Source organism: Leptonychotes weddellii, chromosome 1, assembly GCF_054177405.1.
Source record: "Leptonychotes weddellii isolate Sample4059 chromosome 1, ASM5417740v2, whole genome shotgun sequence".
NCBI lineage: Eukaryota > Metazoa > Chordata > Mammalia > Carnivora > Phocidae > Leptonychotes > Leptonychotes weddellii.
The window spans coordinates 131230821-131250871 of NC_138369.1; the positions used below are offsets into that span (position 1 = coordinate 131230821).

General features: G+C 52.8%; 1 protein-coding gene across 7 annotated transcripts in view; it reads left to right on the plus strand.

Annotated features, from left to right (window-relative positions):
- Nucleotides 1–20051, plus strand: part of MYLK (myosin light chain kinase) — a 199012-nt gene that overhangs the window by 161438 nt on the left and 17523 nt on the right. For all 7 annotated transcript variants that reach the window (XM_081832657.1, XM_081832667.1, XM_081832645.1 and 4 more), the window contains 5 exons: nt 5341–5373; nt 5471–5564; nt 6829–7032; nt 12930–13147; nt 15105–15228. In XM_081832657.1, coding sequence (XP_081688783.1) covers nt 5341–5373; nt 5471–5564; nt 6829–7032; nt 12930–13147; nt 15105–15228 — 673 coding nt within the window. The remainder of the gene's footprint in view (nt 1–5340; nt 5374–5470; nt 5565–6828; nt 7033–12929; nt 13148–15104; nt 15229–20051) is intronic.

Here is a 20051-nt window from a genome sequence, read left to right on the forward strand (position 1 = left end):
TTTTTAGCTCCCCACCTCTCGAAAAGTGAGAAGGAAAGAGCTAACATGGCAGTGAGAAGATGTTCCTTACCTGGAAGGGAAAGCTTCCAGGTCCTCTATGGAAGAAACCCGGAGAAACTGTAGAGGGCCTGATAAACCCCATGCCGAGGACTGGAGGCCGCGGGACTGGCAAGGTGTGGCTCCCAGGAGGCCCCGACAGCAGCTCCCAGGGCTGGAGGGAGAGTCTGTGGGGACCAGGGGCTAGGACCACCAGGCTCTGGGCAGGTGGCCCTTCCCTTTCTCCCTGCACCCTTCCTCTCTGCAGCCAAGCCAAACCCCTGTTGTGATCCTCAGACTCTCCTCCTAGGGCCCCTCCTGGCTGGGAGCAAACGAAAGGAAATGCAAAAATAGCCTGCCGGCCCGAGGAGGGGTCCAGGCCACCCAGGGCTTCCAGACTGGAAGCTGCTCCCACCTCCAGGCCCAACTGGATTACTGGGGAGGACAGAAGAGTTGCGGAGCATTAGGCCTGAGGGGCAGAGGATGGAGGGGGTGGGAGGGTGGGGTGGAGGGAGGTGGGGGTTCCAAGTGAAGCCCCCTGTGGACTGGTCAGATGCTTGTTAGTTATAACCTGGGGAGGGCATCTGTCTCTACTTTAAAAGGGAAATGGCTCGCAGAGAAGGGGGGTGTGGATGCACGCGTGTGTGAACTGCATGTGCGCACACATGCGTGTGCAGGTAGAGGAGGGATGAGAGAGGGGGTTATGGTGGCTCCTCTCTGTGGAGCCAGTGGTCTATGGTGGTCATCAAAACGGCAGTGCCAACAAACCCTCCCTCCACGAAGCCCAGCTAATGTCGGCTCTCACCTTCCCCACTGCCACCAGTATCCCTCCTGCCTGTGCCTTAGCAGCTGGGGTTTTCCGCTTCATCCTGACCTCCCCATTCTATCCCTGCTAAGCACCCCGTCCCCTACCCTACATTCACCCCTGCAATGTACCCTGCACCCCTCCTGTGTTTGGGCACTGTTCCGGGTGGTACAGGACAAAGCACGGTGTGTCCGCCCCCCACCCCACGTCTGCGGCCTCCTTATGCCATAGCCGCCCCTCACACTAGGATCCCTAACCCAGCTAGCTCCCCTCCCTGTCTCCCCAAACCTGGGTAAACAGAGCCACTGCCCCAGGACACCCATCTCTCCCATCCCAGCCAGGCCTTCATCTCTGCCCCATCCTACCCCTGCTCTGACTCTTCAGTCCATTCCATCCTTGCTCCTAATCCTAATTTGTTCTAGAATATATAGTTGTTAGCAAAACAGCTGGGAGAAAGGCTTCTTGCAGAGTTAAGGCTTCCTTGCAAGGCTGAGGGCAGTCAGAGATGCGGAGCCCCTGAGGGCTCTATAGAGATCAGCCTCCCTGGGCTGCTCAACCTGTCCAGGGCTACGGAGGCCTCTCTGGGGCTGGGGTGCCACCTAGTGCCCACCGGGCGTGCATCAGCCCTCGGCCGTGGAGAGCTCCGTCCAGGGGGCTGCCTAAGGCATGCCCTGTTAGGGTCCCAAGGGCTCATCTGGTCCTGTCCCAAACACTGTTCCAGGGGAATTTGCACAAATAGCTCAGAACCATCTTCCAAATAGTTCTTGTGCTTAGCTCGTGGATGTCCCAGCTCTTTCTGAATAGGTTTTTGAAACCTCTTGTTGAAGTCCCTCCTGCTGTAGTTCAGCTCCTTCTGTGGTGGAAAGATGGAAACCAAGGGGTCACCCCTCCCATTACTAAGCCCTTTATTCTTTTTTTTTTTTTTTTAAGATTTTATTTATTTATTTGACAGAGACACAGCGAGAGATGGAACACAAGCAGGGGGAGTGGGAGAGGGAGAAGCAGGCTTCCCGCTGAGCAGGGAGCCTGATGCGGGGCTCCATCCCAGGACCCCGGGATCATGACCTGAGCCGAAGGCAGACGCTTAACGACTGAGCCACCCGGGCGCCCAGCCCTTTATTTTGAAGGCTTGGCTCATTGAACTGTGGCCTTTCCCCAACTCCTACCCCGCTCCTCTCCTTGTGGCCACGTCTCCCTCCAAACAGAATGGAGGCAGAACGAGAAGGAAAAGGAAGAAGGAAAACCTCTCAGCCTAGAGTCTTGGTCTATTTCAAACAGAGGAAAAGTTGTGGTGGAACAGTGAGTCAGAAAGAGGGGCGTGACTTCCCTGAGAATGATCTAGGTCCCCATAACCATAGCATCAGGAGAGCCTTCTGCACCTTAATTGCCAAGGGAGAAAGGCAGAGGTGAAGGGCGGATGCAGTGTTGGCAGTAAGTACCAGAAGGCCAGCTCTGTAACTTCTAACGGGTGTGCAAGTCAGTGGGAGAGGCCAGTTCTAGAACTGCATGCCCCCTACAGGGCTGCCTGCAAGATGCCCCTGGGGGGCCAGGCCGTTGGAAAGCCCCATGGCTGGTGCCCCCTCCCTAGGGAAGTACAGACAGTTCCTCCTAAAGATGCCAGGCCTAGACCGCCTGCCTTCTACTTTCTCTCTCGGCCCGCTGCTCATTCCACACCAGGATGAGTGGCATGGGAACAAAAAGAAAAGGGGACACCTCATCGGGTGAACACTCTCCCGTATGGGGCCACCGTGGGCCCGGATGCTGGGCCTCCCCGACAGTAAAGGTTGCTATGATTGTTAGTATTTGGTCTCCAGGGCCCAGCCAGTGACAGCATCCTTCATGACAGACTTGAACCCCTTGCTTCCCTTAAAGCCCTGTCTGAAGTACCATTGTCGAACTGCCCTAAACCCCTGCTGACCCCTATATATCGTTCTCATGGTGCGTCTGGAGATGTGAGTTCCGTATGCCTTCAGCCTTCCTCCTGTGTGAGGCACCACACGAGATTGTTCTCTCAAGTTACGGCATTGATTAGTTGATAAAAGTCTGTAACCTTAATCTCACACTTGGCCATTGCGATTGTTAAAAAACCGTATCTGAGACCTGGGTGTCTCATTCGGTGGGGCGTCTGGCTCTTGATTTTGGCTCAGGTCATGATCTCAGGGTCCTGGGATCGAGCCCCGCATTGGGCTCTGCGCTGAAAGTAGAGCTTGCTTAAGACTCTCTCCCTCTCCCCCCCAAAACAAAGCAAAACAAAACAAAACAAAACATCTCTGCTTTAGACCTTTTTCCCCAACCAGAGAGGCCTAACCTTGTCTGCTCATCTTCACATGGCAGCTCTTCTTATAGTGGCTTCCCATACCGCCACCAGCTCTGCTGTGACTTTTTAAGTGTTTACAGCCCTAGTTCAGCAGCAGACACCCCAGGCTCCGCTGAGGGCAGAGTAGTCATACCTGTTTGTGGCCAATGCACATTTCCCAGCGCCCCCCCCCGCCCTCCGTGACAGCATTCTGTTGGCCAGAGCAGTAGGCTGAGGAACCGGGCTCTCCGCTCTCAAGTGTGTGATTTAGAAGACTTGATCAGTTAGGCTCATGTCCTGGTGTTATCTGTGAAACCCCCACCATTAATCTGACAGTTCCCGGGGCGCCTGGGTGGCTCAGTCGGTTAAGCGTCTGCCTTCGGCTCAGGTCATGATCCCAGGATCCTGGGATCGAGCCCCACATCGGGCCCCCTGCTCAGCGGGGAGCCTGCTTCTCCCTCTGCCCTCTTCCCTCTCGTGCTCTCTGTCTTTCATTCTCTCTCTCTCAAATAAATAAATAAAATCTTTAAAAAAAAAAATCTGAGAGTTCCCATCTCTCTTACCCTTTTTATTGTTCCAGGGCATTTGCCTTCCTTTGACAGAATATTCTTCCCCGTCCCACTTATGTTTAGTTTTTCATTTCTTCAACAGCATTTTAAGGACTCTAAACAAGGGGTACCTTGGTGGCTCCATCCATTCAGCTCAGGTCATGATCTCGGGGTCCTGGGATGGAGCCCTGAGTCAGGCTCCCCACTCGGCACAGAGTCTGCTTCTCCCTCTCCCTCTGCCGCTCCACCCTGCTCATGCTCTCTCTCTCTCTCAAATAAATAAAATCTTAAAAAAAACTAAAAAACTAAAAAAAAAAAAAAAAGGACTCTAAACAAATCATAGCCTCTCTTGCTCCTGGGAGACTTATCCATAGGTATGAGTGCTGTCCCTTATCACACCCTTTCCCCCAAGTCTTATTCACACGTGCACACACACACACACACACACACACACACAAGCTCTTGTAAAATCTCTGTCCTCCCTCGCTGACTTTGCTCAGGTCTTTGTTCTGTCTCCTCAGGAAACCTGCCTTGTCTCCATCTGTCTGTGAAACATAGCCCACATCATGACTAAAGAGCACAAAGCACATCACAAAGCATGGCATCTAGGGCTAGCCAAGGACACTAGAAATCACTTAAAAATACAACTCCCTCCTTCTACCGATGAGGGAACTGGGACCCAGAAAGGGGAAGGCACTCAGCCAAGGTCAAGAAGCCATAGTGGCTCCATTGGGACAAAGCTAAGCTTAGGCAAAGGAAAGCCTGGAGCTCTGACGTGGGTGTGTTCAGATGGACACCTGACTGTCCCCTCACGCCTTTCCCCATTCACTTCAGACACATCCATGTGAGCAGCCAACGTGGGCTGCTCATGTCCCTTCTTGTCATACCTCTTAAACACCTGCTGGTTTCACTGTGTGGTTCACCCACCTCCACCTCCCCGTTGTATTCCGGTGTTTCCTTTAAGACACAATTCAAGGGCTACTTCTTCCCAGAATAATTGCTCTGACTTATAGTTGCCCTATTTTGTATCAACATCCTGCCTTGTATATTCAGTTTGTACTGCAATGTCATGTGCTTGATTATAGAACACTTGTAATGGGGATTTCAAGTATACGGAGTTCTGCCTCCCCAACTAAATATAAACTCCAAGAAAGGAGAGATCCTGCTTTCTGTGTACTTGTTGATATAACTATGATAACTTGCAAGATACCTGGTACATGTCTGGAACTCCACGTACCATTATCTAATCAAATGGATAAATAGGTTTGATGCTAGGAGCAATTTAAGTTGCTGACTTTTGAGTCGGAGCAGAAAGGGGCTGTCACAGTTTTGTGTAGGTTCTGAAAGTCGGAGAGCCTGGGAGCGCTATGAAGAAGGGTATGTCTAGGGGGTCATGAGGTTACAGAGGAAGAGATGGAGGTGAGAGCTGGTGCAGAAGCTGCTGGATAGGGTGAGGAGGCCAGGGCCTGCCGGTGTGTCCACGGCCCTGCGGCAGTGTGGACTGACCCACTGCCTGGCCATTCCCAGTGCTCTGGGCTTTGTGGTCCTGGGCCTAGGAAGGCTGAGGTCTCCCGAGGCCCCCAGCATGTTTTGTTCTCGATGGGCTTTCGCTACTAATCGCTGTGTCCTCTGTGTCCCTCCCTGTCTCCCCCCAGAGCCGAAGGACGAAGTGGAGGTGTCAGATGATGGTGAGTGCTGGCCACCTGTCCTCACGTAGACTCGAGGGGTGGCGGGGGGCGAGAGAGGAATCTGATGGCTCACACCCACCCCACCCCTACCCTACAGATGAGAAGGAACCTGAGATCAACTACCGGAACGTGACCGTCAACACTGAACAAAAAGTGTCTGACTTCTATGACATCGAAGAGAGACTAGGCTCGTAAGTGGAACAGGGAGCATCTTTCGGACCCCAGGGTTGGGGTGGCACAGAGCCCATCATTAGATTCCACACCCTGTCTCCCCATCTTTTCCTGGGTTTTGCCAGCTTCCCACACTGAGACCCCCAGCAGGAAGAGGAGGTGCGGACACAGTCAGCACCCCATGAGGGCATCCCCACCCAGGGCCCTCTTAGTTGCTGCTGGTGCAGCGCTGGCTCAGCTCCACGAGAGTCTTGAGCAAGCCCCTCCTTTCCCGTGCCTTCCAACCGCACGCACGAGCAAACGAGGCACCGGGGTCCGGGTCACCGGCAGGAGTCAGTCAAGCCTGAGCCATCTCACTGTTCAGCAGTCGTATCTTTCGCGCATCCATGAAGCCCACAGCCTTGAAAGGCACAGCTGCTCACCACTGCTCACTTTATGCACCTGGACCGCACTGTTGACTCTGGCTGTCCCCTGGAGGGCGGGCACCCCAACCTTGAGCCCTCGTCGGCCACAGTGTCCCCTCCAGCAGCAGCCCCCAGGGCTGTCTGTCTCCCCCTAACTATCCCTGGAGGAGCACATGGTGGAGGCCAAGGGGATGGGGCTCAGGTTTGATTTCCAGTAGGTTTCTGGGAAATAAAGGGGTGCCGCCAACCTCATCAGAGTTGAGTACAAGGAGACCGCACTGCCCGCAGGAGCTGGGTCAGAGGAACACCACCGCACTCCCCTCTCCCGCCGTGGACGGCAAGGGCCTTCCTCGGCTGTCTCCAGGCGACCAGTGCTGGACACTGGAGCAGAAGGAAGGCAACCACTCAGAAATTCTCTGTAGCTGGGGAGGACTTCCTCCACCCAACGTCATGGGTCTGTCTTTGGCGAAGGAGAGAGAAGTCCATCAGCCAAGACAGAGGCCTCAGCCCAAGGAAATGACAGCCCAGACGGAGTAGTGAGCCTGAGCAGCGATTGGGCAGGGATGCAGGTCAGGCACGGGCCGAGGTTGCCAGGTGAGGGAGAGTAAGGTTGTCTGGGTTAGAGGTGTACCTCAGGATCGAGAGCAGGGCTGGCCAACTTTTCTATAAAGGGCCGGGTGATGGATAGTTGAGGTTTCGGCGAAGCACAAAAGCAGCCATGGGTGAAATGCACACACATGGGCATGGCTGTGTTCCAATAACATTTTATTTACAAAAAGAGGTGGGCTAGATTTCTCCCGTAGGCCATCACTTGTCAGCCCCAATTTAATGGAAAGCTCGGCTAAATTTGCCTTTTCTCTCCTCCTCCTTTCATTCGCAGTGGGAAATTTGGACAGGTCTTTCGACTCGTAGAAAAGAAAACTAGAAAAATCTGGGCAGGGAAATTCTTCAAGGCATATTCCGCAAAAGAGAAAGAGAATATCCGGCAGGAGATCAGCATCATGAACTGCCTCCACCACCCCAAGCTGGTCCAGTGTGTGGATGCCTTCGAAGAAAAGGCCAACATTGTCATGGTCCTGGAGATGTGAGTGGTTTGCTATGGGCCTGGGAGCCCCTCACGCATCTCCCCCACTGTCCACACCCAAGCCCCTACTGCCCCAAGATGGGGAGCACCACAGGTCAGGCTGCAGCGTGTAAGAGCCTCCCCAGCCCCGGTGGCTGGGGGGTGCCCCCTCAGAACGGCACATTGGTACACAGGAGCGGCCCTCACCCACTGACCACCAGCCCACTGCAGCCCCTTGCTCATTTCCATAGCAGATTGGCAGATCTCTGAGGACCCCTGCCCCCTTTTCACCCCCAACTCCCTGTGAAAGTGTCAAGGTTACCGCTAGGCTCCTCGGCTGCGTTCAAGGGCATTGACTTAGAGGTGGCTTTGGAGGAGAAAGAGAGGGACAGAGCAACTTCCTGAATGGCCTTCAAAAGAAGAGGGGCCCAGGACCGGGGGCTTGGGATGTGCGGGTGTAACCCTTGCTCCTGTCTCGGGCTGGGCTCTGCAGGCCCCCATCCCGTGCTTGTTTGTACTTTGACTTCTCACCAGAGGGTTGTGCTTTCTGGGCTGGCTTGTCCATGCACAGGGGCATGGATCAGAGGACCTCCAGCCAAGGCTTTCCTGGAATCCGCTGTTTCCTCCACTTGCCTCACCCCCAGGCCGCTGGCACGCACGCACATGCACACACACACACACACACACACACGCATGCACAGATGCACGCCTGCACACACACACATAAACACATGCAAATACACATGCGCATACAGCCCCTCAGTAAGCCAGATGCCCTCTGCCGAGGGGTCTGTGTTTTTCAGTTTTCTTTCCTTTTTTTCATCAGAATTTGTGGTCAGTGGGAAACAATCACATCAAAAAATGTAAGAACATGCACAATAAACAGTTCCATTCCGAGCCCTGTCCCTCATCTACCCTGTTTCTACCTCCACCGCTGACATCAGTAACCATTTTTATAGGTTTTGTTTGTATCCTTCCAAAGTTTCGTTATGAAAATACAAGCATATGTGATTTAAAAAAAAAATATTTCCCACCTTTTAGCACCAAGGTACCTCATATCCACTGTTCTGTATTTTTGCTTCTTTTCATGCAGCAGTTCATCTTCATATGAAGGGCTCTGAACATTTCAGTGGCTGGTGAGCTTCCTCATTTGCCCTGCTCCGTGGGATTTGCTTGCATGCATAAACTACAGTTTCCTGGAGCAGTCTTCTTTTGATAGGAGGTTGACGGGTTTCCAGGCCTTTGCTTTTCCAAACAAGCAGTGTTTGTAACCTTGTATATACATCTTTTCACACACACCTGTGCGCATCTGTAGGATACATTCCTAGAAGTGTGGTTATGCTAGATCAAAGGGTATGTGCATTTGAAATTTTTAGAAATCTTGTGAAACTGCCTTCAGGCCTTGCTTTGCTTGTCCTGAGCTTCAGGGATCTTAGTCCTTTGGAGAGGATTCTCTCAACACCTTCCTTCCCAAGGAAGGTGAGTCCTCCCCAGGCTTGAGGTGTGATTTTCTCCCCTGGCTCAGTGATCGCTTTGGTGTGTTTCCTTCCAGCTTATGTACATCTGGAAAAGCTAGAGTGGGTTAAAAGCACAAACTCAGAGTACAAAGTGAGTCTGATAAATCTCACGTCAATCCCAGCTCTGCCTCTTACTTGTTGTGTGGCCTTGAATAAGTAACTCAGCTTTGCCAATCCTTAGTGTTATTATTGGTAAAAGGAGGATATAAGCTGCCTCGTGAATAATGTGGGGATTAAATGGAATCACGTAGTCAGGCATAGTGCTCTATAATTGGGACTTATTCTTAGTCGTATGATACATTGACATTTTCTGTGTCGTGGTCTTGTTCCCACTTAAAATTATTCGGCAAGCATTTTAACACACAACCAGGTGTTGTGGAACAAAAACCCTCCTATTCAGGAAACCTGGAGTCAGGTCCTGTTACCGCTGAGCTGTGATTCTGTAATTATTAAATTCTTCCAGCGAGGAGACATACTTGGATTAGACTCCCTTTTGGTTCTAAAATTCAGCAATTCTGTGGAGCTGTAAACTCTTCAGAGAGTATCTGCATTCGTATCTTAGAATCTGTTTCCGGCCCCAATTCGAGCTTACCTCCCCACTTGCAGGAAAGAGCAACCCATGTCTGTGGCCTCACTGATCACACCCTCACCATAGCCCTGTGGGCTCGGTGCTTCGCGTTTATTCTAGAACAGGTTGCTTGGTCCAGGCAGTGTGGGCGTGTGGGGACATGTGAAGAAATGTCATATGTTTAGAAGTTAAGCATTGGGCAAGTTTGGGAGAGGGTTCGGGGGGGTAGGAGGCAGCCAAGCCTGGGTAAGGCTGGGCAGCCGCACCAGTGGGCAGAACACCATACTTAGCGTGGAACTGGGAGTTGGCAAGCTGGATGGAAAAATGTTGAGAGAAAACGTAAGAAGGCTTCAGCTGGCCTGGCTTTCATCCCTCCTCCCCACGCCTCCCCTGTGGGCAGGAGCAAGTCTGACAGGCACAGATGCCAGCCGAGTCTGCTGCACTTGGGGCAAGGCGCTTGCCCCTTGATAGGAGCTCAACCAAGGAAGTAGGAGCCCATCCACACTCCCATGTGTACTGCCCTTCCAGCTTAGACAGACTTGGCCTCGCGAGGGCAAAGGCTGGTGTTCAGTGGTACAACTTGCCATTGCCCTTGTTGGATGGAGGTACTGAGGTTCAGAGAAGGATGAGGCCTGGTGATGCAGAAAAATGAAAATGTCTTCCAGGGTCTCCTCCTTCAGTTCAGCCACTTCCAACACGGTGAGAAATCAGAAGCAGTGTGTGTCTTCAGCCTTTCTGACCTCTGATGATGGGACAAGCCACAAGCCCCCATCTAGCAGTGTTGCCCAGACACAGGGGTTCCCTAGGGCCCCTGGCCTGAAATCTCGGCGTGTCGTTTGGGAGCGCTCAGGCCCTTCCAGGTGGTGGTGGGACCCTGAGCACTGAAGCAGTACAATTTAGGCTGGGTCGTCCACTACCCATCTCCCTTCTGTGCTGCCATTGGCAAAATCGATCAAAAAATATCCAGCTGGCTGCCAAGAGACAAGAAGTAGAGGGTCTGGGTATGGAGTTTGCTGAAACACCATATCTTTTGGCTGCAAGTGAGGGCTGGCCAAGGTCTACACTTGGGCGGGGTGGGGGGCGGGGGCGGTGAATTTGATCCCTTGGGATTAGGTAGCCTTGTTAGTCGGGATTCACTCACTCACTCACCTACTCACTGTTCATTTATTTATTTGTTTATTTATTTTTTTAAAGATTTTATTTATTTATTTGACAGGGAGAGACACAGCGAGAGAGGTAACACAAGGGAGAAGCAGGCCTCCCAAGGAGCAGGGAGCCCGATGCGGGGCTCAGTCCCAGGACCCTGGGATCATGACCTGAGCCGAAAGCTGCCGCTTAACGACTGAGCCACCCAGGCGCTCCTCACTGTTCATTTATTAAGCATACATTTCCTCTGGCCCAGTCTTGTCCCTTGGCCCATCTCTGTGGGTGGCAGCTTCTTTCCATCCATAGTCTTGAGTATTTTGAAGAGAAACCTGGGTAGAACCATTAATCCTGTTTATGTAATCCCTTCCATCCTAGGAAATGGACCACAGGAACAGCTTTCAAAATACATTAAATATATTTGAATAGATTGAGCCTATTTAAACTTATACTGAATAAGTTACCTCTAGAAAAGCGGTAGTAATTACCTCCATGGCTCAGATTTCTACTGCTCATTGCCTCAGACATTCCCAAGGGCACCACAAATAATGGTTGCTTGCTTTTCCAGAATATTTTACATTTAAAAGCACACATTTTGGGGCACCTTGTCAGTGCCAGATATTGCGAGGTATAAATAAAATTCTAGAGATGAGCCAGACCTTTTCCACACATGTTCATAAACAACCTTAAGCCAAGACAGATTTGATACAAAAAGGACAGACAAGACTGTGGGAACCCAGGGATGGAAAGAGCCTTTCTTCTGGGGAAATCAGGAGTGACTTCTCAGAGGAATTTCTCAGTGAATTTCCCAAGCTTGTCCCAATCCTAAGAATGACCTGGGGTGCTTATTGAACATATGGATTCTCAGAGCCCTCCCAAGAGTTTCTAAATCAGAATCTGCAAGGGGGAAGAGCTTGAGAGCCTGTATTTTCAATAAGAGCCCCAACTGGCTCTTTAAAAAAAAAAAAAAAGGTAATTAACATTATTGAACACTTACTATATGTCAGGCACTCTTCTAAGCACTTTACCTATATTAAGTCACTCAGTCTTCACAGCAACCCTGTGAGGTGGTGCTGTTTTTATCTGCACCTTCCAGATGAGGACATTGAGGCACAGAGATGGTTAAGGATCAAGGGAGACCTGAGAATGGAAATTCAAGTTTGACTTGGAGCAGAGCAATAGAAATGGAGGGCTTGAGGACGGAGGCGCCACCTGCTGGCCGCCCGGGGACCTCCTGCTCTGTTGGTGCTTAGAGCGTCCGTTCTAGCGCCCCCAGCGGCCACTGGCACAGACTGACCTTTCCCAGCTCGGCCCTCCCGGACAGTGTTGGTGATGGAGACCCACACAGGCTGTGCGGTGCTGGGCCCCATGCTGCGCCCCTGTCTGTCCCTCCCTCAGGGTCACTGACAAGATCCACCTGACTCACCACAGGTTGTGAAATGGTAATTAATATGTGCTGAGCACCTACTGCGTGTCAGGCATGATGTTTTACAAAAGTTCCTTCACTCCTAACAACTCTATGAAGTAGGGACAGATAAGGAAAGCGGGGCTCAGAAAGGTTAAGTAACTTGCCCAAGGTCACACAGCTTGTAAAAGGCAGGGACAGGATCCACACTCAGCTTTTTCCCTTCTTCATGATGGCTCCCATCAGAGGAGAGATGCCTCCTCTCCCCCAATCCCCCAAAAAGAAGAGGGAAGGCCCTTGGAAGAGGATGGGCCCAGAACAAAGCCTACCCAGCCTCGTTCAGCTGGTGGACATATAGGCCATTGCAGAAAGGAGCTTACTGATGTCTGGATGCTGTAAAAGTCACCAGGGAGATGCTTTAAACTTTCTGAGCAGCAAGGAAGGAAGGTGGGTCAGAGGGCTGGGACAGGGGAACAGAAAGGACCCATGTAACTCAGGGGACAAGGCCATGCATTTGCGCTGAAGGGCAATATGCTGGCTGGCTGTAGCCTGTGGGCCAGTCCTTAGTAGAAGATGCCCGCTGTGGGCCCCAGAAACTCCATGGTCAGGATCCAAAGTTTATCCAGGCAGGAGGATGTACTGCACCTCCAGCCTGGGCGAGGGAACAGGCAAGACGAGTTAGTTATGGCTGGAAGGAGTAACCAATACCATAGGCCTGGCCAGAGGAGGCATGGGGAATGGGTTACAGTCGATGAATTTTAGGAAATGTGCTGAGGCTCCTTATTCTTGAAAATATTTTTCTGTTTCTGGCTATGTGAAACAAATGCTATGGGTGCTGTGAGTATTTCAAACTTCAATTCCCTATGACCAAAAGACGCAGCTGGGTACAAGAACGAGCCCTTCCGCGTCTGTGGTCATTCGGGGAGGGAGGCTGCCTGGTGGTTACCCTTTTTGCTGAGGAGATTATGTCTGAATCTTTCAGCTCATGATCACCTCTGAAACTGCCCAGCCCAGATGCTTCCCTGAGTTCCCCAACATCTTAGTGGGCACAAACAGGGTTCTCCCCAGAGGGAAACTGGGAGGCCCTCCTGGCACAGTGGAAACCGGGACCAGCATAACAGGGCAGGGGCCGGGAACTGAGGAAGCCACAGAAGTGCCCGGCCCCTCCTACCCTGGGCCTTCCTGCCTGTCCCCGCTGCTCCTTCCCTAGCCTGCCCTTGGCCAGACCCCCTGCCAGCCTGGGCCCCGTGGCGCTGGGCTCTGACTGTCCCTTCTGCTCCCGCAGCGTGTCGGGGGGTGAGCTGTTCGAGCGCATCATTGACGAGGACTTCGAGCTGACGGAGCGGGAGTGCATCCAGTACATGAGGCAGATATCGGAGGGGGTGGAGTACATCCACAAGCAGGGCATCGTCCACCTGGACCTCAAGCCCGAGAACATCATGTGTGTCAATAAGACCGGCACCAGAATCAAGCTCATCGACTTCGGTCTGGCCAGAAAGCTGGGTAAGGCCACGCGCCTGTCCTGTGCTCACTCACATACAGTGACGGTGGCTGTTTGTGTTACACACACTGGGCATTGGAGGGAATGCACTGGGCTGGAGTTAAAGTCAGAGACCGTGGGGGCTGCTGAGGCTCGCGTCCTGCCCCAGGCCCCACTAGACTTGACTTTGAGTTGCTATCCCTTATCTGTAAAATGGGTTAATAGTAGTCCCCACGTCATCGAGCTTTGGGTGGGCGGGGGGCCGGGGGGGAGTCCGGTGCGTTAATACAGGTTAGGTGATGCAAGCAGTGCCTGGCACATAGTAGGTGCTCTGTAGGTGTTTGCAGTTTACTATTGCTGCTGTCAGGATCCCCTCTTGTGGCTTTCACTCTGGGACCTGCAGCTGCAACTCATTTCGGTGATGGCGCTTGCTCCCGTTAGCATCCTAGGCAACAGTTTCCGGAGCACTTTCACAGACTTTCACTGGGCTCTCACTGCAGGCCTGTGAGGGCGGCGGGGCAGATTTTCAGAGCCCTGGTTTATAGACCGGGAAACCGTAGCTTTGCCCAGCAGGTCCCACCACAAGCCAGGAGAGGTGCTGGGGCCGGAACAAGGGCCAGGGACCTAGCTCGGGGTTCTCTGAAGCCCCTCTGCTATTCCTGCACTGGGTGGGGGGCGGGGAATGGGGGCAGGTGGTAGGGGCCTTCGTGCCCAGCCCTGCAGCCATCTTGGTCTGAGACCTTCTGCCTCCCGCCCTGCCCACATGCCGCCTGCCTGCGTCGCTCTTTGATGGCTCAGTAGCTGATGAAACAGCCTCACCCTCTACCCCCTGACCACTGCCCTATCAACGAGGAGCCGAGGGCTGGTGCAAACTGGCCTTTCGCCGCCCCGGGGGCACTTGGTGCCAGGGCGCCCCGTTACGAAGAGGACACTGAGGGAGCGAAGTTCTGCCGGGCTCTGACTTGCCAGGACGCGGTGCCCCGAGGCCGGGTGCAGGAGCCTGCTCTGCTCCACCCGCTGCAGGTAGGGCGCCACTGGCCTCGGGAGCTGGCAGCGTCCGCGCCCCAGGGACACAAGGTGGAGACTCCCGCGGTGAGAGAGCGCGGGGACGGCCGTGTCTCCCACGGCTCCGAGAGCTGGGAAGGGCTCGTGTGTAGCGGGAAGGGCTCAGGTGGGAGTGGAGCAGAGCTCTCCCATCTGAAGGCTCTTCGGTGGTCTGTCTTAGAGCATTTGCTGCGGGCTCCATAGTGACACAAGAGCAGGTGTGGCCCACAGGCCAAAGGTAGGCCAGCCCCACTGTGGACGAGATCCTCCAGGAGCTGGTACCATGGACATCCTGCTGGGCATCTCTGGTCCCTTAAGGCTCAGTGACAGCAGCCTGGGGTTAAGGTCTTTCCTGGCTATCCTCCCAGCAGCTCCTGGGAGGAGAGACAGGTGGGGGCAAAGGGACATAGCTCAGGACTGGGACCACCTGGGTTTAGGTCCTGACCCCCACTGTCAAAGGTGGGTAAATCACGCAACTGCCCTGGGCCTCCCTTTCTTCGTCAGGAACATGAGGATCATACCTCTCTCGGGGTTGTCGAGAATATTAACTAGGAAAGTCCTTATAAAACAGGCAGCAGGGTACAGAGGACATAGCGAATGTTAGAGATTATTGCCAAGCGCAAGTTATAGCCCCTTCTGGGAATGCATGGGAGAGACAGACACATGAAAAACCATCTGGGGTGCAGGGGCCTTAATGGCCTCCTCTCCCCGCCCCGCCCCGCCCCAGACATTGACAGCGCGCGCAGTCTGTCAGTTTCACTGGTGCGCTGACGCACCTGTTCGCAGGGAGGCCGGGTGTCTGTGCCATTCTCAAGGGGAGCGCAGCCAGGGGCCAGGCCTCGTCTGTGCCCCTCCCGTGCACACAGACGGCATTCACTTACCACGGGTTGGCTCCCAAATGTTCTGGTGATTGATCCCTCTCCATTCCGGTTACAGAGAATGCAGGGTCTCTGAAGGTCCTCTTTGGCACCCCAGAGTTTGTGGCACCGGAAGTGATCAACTATGAGCCCATCGGCTATGCCACGGACATGTGGAGTATCGGAGTCATCTGCTACATCCTGTGAGTCTTGGGGCACACGAGGGAGGGGCAGAGAGCTCCACAGGAGGGTCCCCAGGCTGCCCTGCCATTGAAGGAGCCAGTGTGGGGTTATGGTGGAGAGCCCAGCCCAGAGTCAGGAGGGCCGCAGCTCCTATCTCCCTCCCACCAGCCTGCCCCACTCCTGTTTTCCCAATGAAGTCAGCAGCCCGTGTTGCACTTCTCTAGGGGTAGCTGACCCTGACACCCCATTCTGCGCCCTTCACTGTCCCTCATGCTGACCAAGCTGGGGTCTTTGGTCAGGAGGATGGAATGTGGCTGGTGCCATGTAATTTACCCTCATGTGTGTAGGTGGGTCCATGGAGAAGGAGGCAGGGCGCCCAGGTGCACATCTCCTGTGGGCATCATCATTGTCTTCAGAAGACAGCACCCCATCCTCATGGCAGGGGGACCCCAACTATCAGCCTCATCCCTGAGCCCACTACCTGGGCCAGTTATAAGCACTTTTGATGAGAGAGCCGTCAGCAGACAACAGAAAGCCACGCAGGAATTGGAATTGGGAAATCAGGGGGACAATATGGAGCCATTTCAGTTAATGATGCTGGAGAAGAAGAGCGGAGGCCAGGAATGCAGACCAGAGCTTTGTGAGCAGTCATATGCACGAATCACCTAGGCCTCTCCTTAGATTGCAGACTCCGTTTCAGGAAGTCTGGGACACCTAAGAATCCACGTTTCTAACAGATTCCTGGTTGCTGTGGTGCTGATCCAAGGACCGCACTTGGAGCAGCAGGCTCTAGAACACACACCTTGGTGGCATCTCACTGATTCAGTCTCTGAAACCCCAGGCTGCAGACAGTCCTTGGCCTCTGAGGCAGCCCCTGAGCTTACGTGGCAACACAGTGAAGGGATGGTCTCCTGAAGATGCAGATACGCATGCATTCATTTTGGGGAAAAAAAAACATTTTTGTTGTTAAAGCGAAAGGAAAAACGTAACGTTTACATAGAAAACTTGAGGAGGACCTAAGAAGGCTCTCTTTGACCCCTGGGGTCTTCATACCCAGGTAAGAAACGGCTCTAGGAGGTTCTTCTGCACAGCCAGCCTTAGGGTCACTGTTACGAAAGCTTGAGCCGAGATGGAGTGATTTTGTGTGTGTGCAGAGTGAACTGACCAAGACTGCTCCTCAAGCACCAGGTGTCCCCGCTGCCCCAGGGGCCAGGAGTTTTCTTTCTTTCCTACCTGCTCAGGAGTGTGGTTCTCACTGTGGCCTGTCAGGACAGCCTCCCTCAGTTACACCTGGGCCGTGGGCTCTGTACCCCAGAGAGTCGTCTTCTCCCCTGCCCAGGTCACCATCCCTCCCCCACCAGCACCTCCCCCAGAGCAGAGACAAGAAGTGCCCTGGCCAGGAGCGCATTTGCCTATTTCTCCCTCCCCTAGGCCTACCCCAGGAGAAAGAGACTATCGGGTAGTGGAAGCTCCAGTGAACCTGTCCTCCTGGCTTCCTTGGTAAATAAGGAATTAAAGCAGGGCAGTGGGCCCAGTTGCCCCTCCTGGGGCTGCACACTGCACGGTGCTCACACGCAGCTCTGGCCCCAGGGGAGACACCTGGCACTTGAGAAACAGGCTTGCTCAGTTGGTTCCGTTCAGACCCAGCTGTCCTGTGGTCTGGTTCCGTCCCTAGGTTCCTCACAGATTTTCACATGGGCTCCCGTTCGATCCTCACCACAAACCTGGGAGTGAGTTGTGGCAGGGATCTGGTCTTCATTTGGCTTGGAGGTGACCGGGGCCAAGGAAGTCCCCATGGCTGCCCACTTCCCACAGTCCTGGAGGGTGACCAGCCTTCCCGGTTCACCCAGACCTGACGGGCTGCCCAGGAAACAGAACTTTCAGTACTAAAGTGGGGATAGTCTGGGAAACTAGGACAGCTGGTCTCCCTACTGGTCAGGGACTGCCCTTAAATTTTCACAGTGAATAGGCCAGTGTAACCTGTACCCAGATGAAGAATCCCCACATGGCTAGGACCCCTGCAGTCCTCCTGGGGCCCCTCCCAGTCACTGTCCCTCAGAGGTAACCATCGTCCTCATGTCTAACGTCGTACACCACTTTTGCCTGTTCCTGAACTTTATAGAAATGAAATCATACAGGAAGATGTATCTGGCTTCCTTTGCTCAACGTTGTTCATGAGACCCATGAGACCCATTCGTGTTACTGTGTGTAGTGGTAGATTGTTCATTCTCGGTGTTGTGTAGTAGTCCACTGTGTGACCATCATCCAGTTTATCCAGTCTACACTGATGGGCTTTTAATAGATACCAGTGTGGGGTATTGCAAGTATTCTGGTCCATGGTGGATATATGATCTAGAACTAGAATTATTGAGCCATAAGAGCACTTTATTTTAAAACGCAAAGTCTTTTAGGTGGAAGAATATAATAATTTGGATAATATGTTACATTGCTTTACTAGATTACTTTTAAAGCTAAGACCAAGAAATAGGGAAGAGCTTTTTGAAATGGGGAGAAAATAATTTTGATGAATTGGGCACTATCCTGAAGGTGTTTGGCCGGCAGGGTGCAAGGAGAGGGGAGATGTACGTGTGACCAGGAGGCAGGTGAGGGCCAGGCATGGTGGACACAGGTCAGCTCTGCATAGCCTCCTGCAGCCCCCGTGTCCAGGCTCCTGCACATGCCACTGTGGGCTGCTCTTCCCCCCCGGGACTTTTCCTGTTAGCTCTCACAATGGGGAGAGGCCTGGGAGCTCCCCTCCTGAGTGAGGACCCTCAGCAGAGCACGTGGGACCCAAAACAAAAGTTGGAGCCAGCCAGATTGCTTCCTTTCAGACCCTGCTATGCAAAATTCTAGAGCTGCTGCTGGAAGTCTCTGGAAGAGCCTTTATGGCAGTCTTCATGTACCCTCTATCCCTCTCTTTGGAGCTTGGTTGTCTGACAATCCTCATCGAGGCCACCTTCCACATTTGTACCAGAGGAACCCCCCCCCCCAGTCTCCTTTCTGGGGCCAGCGAGAGATGGGGAGGCCACGGAGTTGGGGAAATAGATAATAACTCATTTACTATTTAACACATATTTGGTGAGCACTTCCTAAGCGACCAGCTCTGTCCCCAGAGGTTGTTATGACTTTGTTGGAGGAACTCCTCAAACATCTCAGGGAGATCAGGGCTGATCTTGTCGCCGCACTGGAGACCTGGCCTCGCTGCCTGCCCTGGGTTTTCCAGGCAGAGTAGAGATGCAGTGAGTGGGATTATGGGCCCCCCTACCTTCTCATTCCTGATTGTGGAGGGAGATGGTAGATTTTGTGAATTTCCTGGAGATTCTTCTGGTGTTAGCAATGTCTGGTTTTAGGCAGGAGGAGAGAGGATGGGAGTGCTCTAGGCCACACTTCAAGGATGTCCTAAGCCTTATCTCCTTTTCTAAGACCTCCTTTCCTTTCCCGCTTTCCTCTCCCCTATTTTCTGAGGACTTAGTGATCCCTCACTGCCTGTGGGGACACCAGAACCCTTCTCTGTGCCCTTCTCTCACCCCTACTCCAGAATTCCTTCTCTCCCTCCCTTGCTCCAAGGCAAGGTAAAGGGCAATCACTGCTCTGCCTTCTCCCTACCATCTTCCTAGTGGGCTCAGTGACAGACTTCCCGTTTCAGCTCATTTGTCTTTTTTTTTTTTTTTAAGAGAGAGAGAGAGAGCACAAGCAGGGGGAGGGGCAGAGGGAGAGGGAGAAGCAGATCCCAGGGAGAGGGAGAAGCATGATCCCAGGACCCAGAGATCATGACCCAAGCTGAAGTCAGATGCTTAACCGACTGAGCCACCCAGGCGCCCCTCAGCTCATTTCTTGTGAATCTACTGTGGTCCAGAATGCTGCAGCCATCCCCATCCAGAGTCTAACTTCTAGGGACATCAGCCCAGTGAGCTAGGGAGAAGGCCCAGTACCCAAGTATCAGGTGGCTACTCAGACTTGCAGGTTTTGGTGCAGGGTTCTTCAGAGGGATCCAACAGCCCCACTAAGGGCTGTCCTTGCCCTCCCCACTGCTGAGCCCAGACAGCTCTCTGATTCTAGCTCCAGGCGCCCTGAACCCATACCAGACCCAGCCACCACCTGCAGGTTTTGCTCTTCAGAGACTTAGGCTGCAGTCAGTGTGACTAACCCAGGAGGTCTACTTTCTCGGCCACTGCACAAAAAGACACCCAGTTCTTCCTCTGGGACCTAACCAGCCCCCTCAAATCTTTCCACCGCCCCAGGGAATGAGTATCTGAAGGCTAACATGGGATAAAAGACTAACCTCTTCCTAAGCCTTCAGTAGCTCTGCTGGCCCATGTGTGGTCTCTTTCATTGGCCATTCCTGAAGGAGGGTCATCTGCTTGAAAAACACCATGAGGAAAGTATAGTGAAAGAGACATTTCTGTAACTTTCTCTGTTCTGACATTCTGTCCTGCAAGCAGAACAGTCTTCTGCATCAGATTCCCTGGGCAAAGTTTTGTTTCAGTGAGAGATTAAGAGTTAAGAAATTAGAACAGCCTGTAGTCATGACCTCTGTGGCTCATCAGCGACCATTAAAAATGGATGTGAAGACTTTATGTACACACTGTGAATGACAATGTCAAGTGACAAAAAAGTGGAACACCCAAGAATTTTCCCACGCTGATTACAGTTGTATAAAAAAACAGATAAATCTGTTGGTTATGTTGGGGAGGAAGAAAAAACTTTCCTCCACCCTCTTAGGTTCTTTTCCTGGAGGCCTGTAAATCAATCTGACAAAAGGCAGATTAACAAGAGAAAAAAGCCAGATTTAATTATGTATATACGCATAGGAGTTCACAAAGAAATGTGATTCAAGAAGATG